This window comes from Melitaea cinxia, chromosome 5 (genome assembly GCF_905220565.1).
Source record: "Melitaea cinxia chromosome 5, ilMelCinx1.1, whole genome shotgun sequence".
Taxonomy (NCBI): Eukaryota; Metazoa; Arthropoda; class Insecta; order Lepidoptera; family Nymphalidae; genus Melitaea; species Melitaea cinxia.
Window position 1 is genome coordinate 9,939,820 of NC_059398.1, and position 7,553 is coordinate 9,947,372.

Consider the following 7,553-nt stretch of genomic DNA (forward strand, 5'->3'; position numbering starts at 1 on the left):
CAATTCTAAAAAACTGAGTAAACGTGTTATGTTTTATAATATCTGAAACTTGTGATTTCATTCGCTTGTTTATTATCTTAACAATATATTTTATGCAAAGGAAAACTAAACCTAAAAGATAGAAATGGAAAAGATACTATGCTTACAATTTTTTAAGCATACAGGGCTTATTAAAATCGTTATATCGGCTTAACTTTTATATAACTTTATGTTGTATAAAGATATCAAAATAATCAAACGTGGAAGATAATATCTTCTTTTTTCTTTCTTATTCAGAGTATTTTGTATGATGCGCGCGCAACAGCAGACCTCCATCACTCCATGTATTTCTAAATACCTATACATTATATGTTATCAAAATTATTATTTTACTGTATCTGTATTGATTGAAAGTGTAATATTTGAATTATTTTAAATGACCTCAATAAGTGTCGGAAATATGACATTGATACACAGTTTAAATCCTTGTTTTTCTTCGAATCGCTATGATGTCACCGCACGCGTCACCTACATTTATTCGTACTCATAGCCATAAACTGAGTAACAACAGAATTTTTTTAGTAATTTATTTAATTGTAGTCTCCTTTATTAAATTAAACGAAACAGATTTGAGTCGTTAGTAAGAAAAAAAATAATAATAATAAAAACAACAAACTGAAATTATTTCTAGTGTTGGCTCTTTGTTTTACTTATTTTTGATGACACGGGGTCGCGGGGGGATTTAGGTGGTGGTTACGTCAGCAATATTTATTTTTATTTATTGTTTTCTTTTTGTAAAATGAAGTAGGTTTAGTTAATTCAAGCAAATATGGCTAACTTGTCTATCTTAAACATTGCTTACTATCTGTCACGCAGTGTTAAGAATGAACCGAAATAGAGGAATTTTCGCACGATTATTTGCATAATACAATCTTCAGCCGAATACGAGTTGAATTGTTCGAAGAAACGATTTCGATATCCCGAAAGAACATGAAAGTGAGCACACACATATCATCGAATAGCAAACATCCAATGTCATCGAAAACTTGGATTCACGGATTCAAGTGTAATGGAATGAGAACAATCAGTTTGAATTTATCAAATTTTAAAGAGACAAAATATATATGTTTGAAATGTTAAGAATGTGTTTAATATGTTAAATATGTTTACAAATGTTAACATTTTCTTGAACAAATATTCGAATATTAATTGTGCAATGTGCAAGATTTAAAACTATATATACCAATGTTTAAGCAAGCACGGGGGGGTGGGTAGTTTACTGACTTTCGCCGACAAGGGGGAGGGGGTTAAAAATTACAAAATATTCTGCTTACGTAATACTTGCATGATCCCTGATAAGGCCGGCTATGCACTTTTTTTAAGTTGTAGGTAATATTGTTATTTTACAAATTTAATTTCAAATGTGTACTAAAGTGTTAAATAATACTTATAATAAATAAGAAGTAGATATAACTGTTTGTTATTTTGTACGTTACACGGCGGTAAGGGAATTATAATGAATTTAGTTATATATTTGTGTGTTCATTATAAGTTTTAATTCATCTTTCATAGTAAATTAGCGACCCGCCCCGGCTTCGCACGGTTGCAAAAACTATTAGTGTTCCTCTACTATATTGTGCATATATTATACATATAAACCTTCCTCTGGTTTCATTCTATTTACTAAAGAAAACCGCATCAAAATCCGTTGCGTAGTTTTATAGATCTAAGCATATAGACATGACTGTCTAGACAGCGGGAAGCGACTAAGTATGTAATGATATACAAATACATCTTCCTTTAAATATACATATAAAAAGTTTAAGCAATTCATTTAGGAAGATATGTAAACTAAATTAATTTATATAAAAAATACTATAATCTTCTGAAAAAATTACATGATCAGTATATACCTACTCGAGACCTCGACGCTTGCAATAGTGCCGAAATATCGAAAACTCACAATGACTAACAGCGAACACGGTAAATATCATTATTTACAAATAAATAATAGTACCTACTTATTAGTAACCTTCATGGTTAGCTTCAAAACGAATACTACGAGTACTTCCTTATGTACTGTGATTGCTACAGACAGAGTACTGTAGTACAACATTGAAGTTGAGGAATATAACAAAATAATTATAATATATGTTACAAATAATATATTAAGATTCTTTTGTTTCTCTCTAATCTACAAATTGTGAAATTGTGTATATAAATTAATTATATGTAATATATAAAATTCTCGTGTCGCTGTATTTGTTGCCAAAATCCTCCGAAACGGCTTGACCGATTTTTATGAAATTTTGTGAGCATATCGGGTAGGTCTGAGAATCGAACAACATCTATTTTTCATACCCCCAAGTTATAAGGGGGGAGGGGATTAAAGGGGTTCATAACAAATATGGCAAAACAAAGTTTGCGCGGTCAGCTAGTATTATACTTACCTATATACTTAACCGATTTTGAAACATTCTTCATTGGTGCTCCGCTCCTATTGATCTAAGCGTGATATATATATATATATGCCTATAGCCTTCCTCGATAAATGGGCTATCTAATATTAAAAGAAATTTTTAAATCGGACCAGTAGTTCCTGAGATTAGCGCGTTCAAACAAACAAACAAGCACACACACAAACTCTTCAACTTTATAATATTAGTATGGATATTGAACATATTTGACGAATCCATTCAACATGATAAAATCAATTATAAAATATGTATTATAGGAAACAACTGAATATATCCCTGTGCTAAAACTAAAGCACAATACACTTTCCTCTCGTGAAGACCATTACAAGCTTCGTTAGTAATCAAGACTACGTCCTTCGGCTATTTTAGGAAATCGTATTGCAATATTGAGCAAGCACTGTTTATATTTGGAGAAGTTGAAGAGCCGTGTTCTGAAAATGCTCAATCTCAATTTTAAATACGGTTTTAAATTTCTTACCTTCACGTACTTTGTATTGTGTGTTGTTTTATTTTGTACAGAGTTATTATTTTTAGTTGCTGCTGGGTGCGGGTAATTAGCCCGCGCCCCTGCTATTGTAAAAAACGCAATATAAATTTAATCTTTTATCTATTAATTTCTTAAATTTTCTGTAATTAAAAAAAAAGCACAAACAAAAATCAACATTTTAATATATTATACTCGTATTAATATTATATATTTTTATATTATTATTTAACAGGTAAGTACCATACCAACTTAGGCAATATAATTTTAATCTTTCATTTATTAATTTTAAGAAAGTTCTGTACTACCAGAAAAAAAAAAATGCATAAACAAAAATCAACATTTTAAGTTATACTCGTATTTATATAATATATTGTTATTTGGGGTAAAAGAAACTTCATTATCAAAAACAATACAATATTCAGTTATATGAGAACATTAAATTAAGTTTACAACTAAAATCGTATAGCAATGTGTGGCGAAACAAAGCAACAATCGCAAAGCATACAGAAAATAATATATTTTTTTAAAGATTTGTCTGTGAATACTTTGTACCTAGTTTTATAGAAAAGCATAGATTAATTAGAATTGGAAGTGGTATGAGTTAGTAGAAATTGCATATATTTGTTTGTTTTTTATTTAAATTAAGATTAGTCGAAAACCATTCCATGTCATTATACTATTCTAATTATTACAATTCTTATTACTTTTTGTTGTTTTGTGTTATTTTTCACATATGTGTATTTTTAATAGCCTCTTAAACTGATTTATACTGTTTGCCTCTTTAATGTTTTTTGGTAAATTATTGTATAATTTAGTTCCTTCAAATATAATACTCTTATTTCCCTATTTTTTTTGTTCGAGTTTTGTGTTTGACTCCGCGCCCGGGTGCGCTGCACCTCTTGAACGAACCCTATATATATAAGATTTATTAATTTAATTATTAAGGATGATTAAGAGGGTATATATATGTATATATATAATCTCTTAATCCCCCGCCTCCTTATAACTTAAGGGTATGAAAAATAGATGATGGCCGATTCTCAGACCTACCCGGAATGCACACGAAATTTTATAAAAATCGGTCCAGCCGTTTCGGAGGAGTAGGTATTTTAACTAACATTGTGACACGAGAATTTTATTTAAAAGACATAACTTCCTTGAATTACTTTTTAGTTAAAGGGTAGTTGTGCGACACTTTGAACAAAAATTACTTATAGCAGCCACACGGATTTTATTCGGATTGATTATATGTCGGAATGGTATATTTTATTTATGCATTAAGTTTGAAAAGATTAAAAATTTCCTGAAAAAGTATTATAAAAGATTATTATATACAATTTTCTATGAAAATAAGTCAACTGCCAGATATAATTATTATATCTTGTTAATTAGTGATGATAAGCTCTTTAATAAAACAATAATAAAAATTATTAATCTGCTATCCATACGATAAAATTATATGTACACGAAGTAAACTAGAATGAAAATTCCTATTTTTGCTTCCACTGGTTTGTATATTTTATCCAAAATAGACACTCCAGATGCATACTTATTCTGTAATTTCTAAAATTGCTGTGTGGTTACGGCACTAAAGAATATAGCCACCCCCTCTCTTCCCGTGGGTATCGTAAGAGGCGACTAATGGATGACACAGTTCCACTACCACCGTGGAACTTAAAAAGCCGACTGATGGCGGGATAACCATCAAAATGCTGGCTTTAAAATACACAGGCCGAAGCGGGCAGCAGCGTCTTCGGTGTGACAAACCCAGCTCTGCGGTCACCAACCCGTCTGCCCAGCGTGGTGACTATGGGCAATAACCCTCATGATTTCGCAGCAGAAGTTTCGGCCCTCAGATCCCGGCAGCCCCACTATTCCCAGCTATCTACGTAATATTGCCGGTGTAGGCTGGATTAGGATTGCGGAAATTGTCGGGATGTCTGGCGCGAACTTGGGGAGACCTATAGCCAGCATCACTGCTGGCTATAGGCTGACGTGATGAATTTCTAAAAAAGTATTTTTATTATTAAGTTAATGTTCTATGCAAAAGATCTATTGATTTCATTGAATCATTAGTTTAAGTGTAGCTTGCAAATGTTATATTGATGCTGATGAACCAAACTTGAGATGGTATGCCAAAACCTAAGAGAAATAAATCTTTTAGTGGAACAATAATATACTTCTTTTGTATACAACTAAGTATACATTGACTTGAGATTTGAGTTTTAATTTTGTCGGTTTTCATTGTTACAACTAATGACAATAAAATAGGTAATAGTTTGGTAATATTTATTGTATCATATGTATAATTTTATTTTACTAAAATAAACACAACAGTACCTCAACAAAATTGAAGTGGATTGTATTATTTTACCTTGTTACTTATTTCAGTTGTTGGGCGCGGCGTGTGTCGGCGTTGTTGGATACTATTTAGAGCCAGGATACCTACGCTACAATGGACAGAAGCCGGAATTATTCTACTTACTGGTTTCGGTGACATTCCTAATAGGAACGTTTTGTTTACTTCTGTCATGTATAATGTCATTATCTACGGCCTCCATTATATCTAAAACTTTATATGTAAGTTGAAATATTTTTAATATATTTTCTCTTCTGACTTATAAGCATTTATATTTTATTACATAAGAAATGTATGCAGTCAGAAAGTATAATTCGATTTATACTTTATGGTAAGTGGAGGTCCTAAAGCTAAAATAAGGATTTACAATCAAGCCAGCTTCGTGGGGACCTATTGATCTGTGAAGATTAGATGCTAAATAATACATTCTTAAATAAAGATTATTATTATTGTTATAATATATTTATCTTCAGAAAAACAAGTTATATTGTTATATTAATATAGTTATTGATATATTATTACTATTATATGTATATTTTTTTTATAATCTTGTCAATAACATATAGAATATTTGAGTAGAATATTTTTTGTTTAATATTAATGTAATATTTTTTTTACAACTCCAGGAGGTGATATATCACGGCGTGGCATTTATATTATATCTTGCAGCGGGTCTCACACTTTTGATCGAAGTAAATCACCAAAAAAGCAGTTACAGAAGAGATTTTGAGCCCTATTTAGCTGCAGCGGTGTGTATATTTAATTTTAGAATTACTTATCGTAACTTTATTGTGATAGTAATTAATCAGTGGATGTTTATCGTGAATCGTAATTAAAAGTGGAACTAAATTATTGAGGATCTAAGTTTGAGCTGACATCATACAGCTTTATTTTTAAATTTAATACGTGATCGGTGATAAAAAAATTGCGAGCGTACAGAGTATACATGTCAGAAGTGAAATTTCTTCGGCAAACTAATTTAAAAAAAAATTGAAAAAAAAAGTCAACGTCACGCAGTGTTCCCATACGGTCATCCATCCAAGTACTGACCGCGCCTGACGTTGCTTCGGTTGTCGGACGAGAACCGGTGTATTCAACGCGCTATCGACGTTTAAAATTTGTGACGCAGTGACGCGTTTGATCCGTAAAAATTTTACCTACCCCTAATGCGCCTAAAGAAGTTTCACTTCAAAACACATCGTGATGAATTTGTATTTTTAAGAAATATAACGAGCTATGATAATAATATAAGATATATAAGTACTATTAAATCCGTTAATCCTCAATACAGCGGGGCTCAAATGATGCTCTTATGACTGAAATAGAAGTCTGTTTTGCAGTAATGCAGTATTCATTTATGAACTATTACAATATTTTGAGTATAACATACAATACAAATGTATAAAATACATAACAAGTATTTGTGTGTCATTTGTTTTTATTTTCATTTTTATGCCAGTTAAGATGTCTCAACTATAACTAATTAACAATTTTGTTCTAGGTAATGGGATTGGTCATGGCAGCTCTCTACTTGTTTAGCACGGTTTTGGCAAATCGTTCTTACCGCGGTATTTAATTAGCAAACAATTATTATAGATAAAGTTTAGGATACTTAGGGACTTTTGAATCTATTATGTATATTTTTAAAAGTATTGATATTCTATAGGTAATGATACCTATGGCTATTCGTGTGTCGTGTTGTATGTTTCTACGGTGATTTTATATTCTATATAATAAATATTTTTTACACTTAACGATTAATATAGTGTTAATATTTCTACAAAGGTCAAATACATTGCGTTAAATGTTCATGTTAAGATTATATGTGATTTATAAAAAAAAATATCATCATATAAGTCAACATCATAACTCCTAATTTTATTGAAACAAACGTGTGTTTGACAGAATTAATCAAGAGAATTCTCTTAATGAAATTAAAAGGTAACGTTCCAACAACTTAACTGAAGCTATCCATTTATAAAGTATGTTTTAGTTAATCTATCCACATCATAAATAAAATAAGAAGTTTGCTACTGAATGTTATCGTGCTGCAAGACAATAAAAACCAAAAAAAAAACATAATTGTGTTTGAATAGTTTAAAGATTTTTAAATGCATATTATCTAGTTTTTATTTTCTTATTTCATGATACGTCTAACTTGCATTAGTTCTTGATTTAAATAGTGTCATGTACAGTAAATCGGTGTTTTTTAAACTATTTGTAAAAGTCTCCTCTGATACGTTATAGGTTT

At 30.6% G+C, this 7,553-nt stretch overlaps 1 protein-coding gene and 1 long non-coding RNA gene across 2 annotated transcripts in view; one reads left to right on the forward strand and one right to left on the reverse strand.

The window, feature by feature from the left end:
• Positions 1–3,464, reverse strand: part of LOC123653565 — a 24,544-nt gene extending 21,080 nt beyond the window's left edge. The window contains exon 1 of the long non-coding RNA XR_006743121.1: positions 3,352–3,464. This is a non-coding gene — a long non-coding RNA (uncharacterized LOC123653565). The remainder of the gene's footprint in view (positions 1–3,351) is intronic.
• The window catches only part of LOC123653564, a 7,839-nt gene extending 776 nt beyond the window's left edge, over positions 1–7,063 (forward strand). Inside the window, exons 2-4 of the mRNA XM_045589557.1 lie at positions 5,335–5,523; positions 5,929–6,051; positions 6,804–7,063. Of these exons, the coding sequence (XP_045445513.1) occupies positions 5,335–5,523; positions 5,929–6,051; positions 6,804–6,878 (387 nt within the window). The 3' untranslated portion in view covers positions 6,879–7,063. The remainder of the gene's footprint in view (positions 1–5,334; positions 5,524–5,928; positions 6,052–6,803) is intronic.
• The last annotated feature ends 490 nt before the right edge of the window (positions 7,064–7,553 follow it).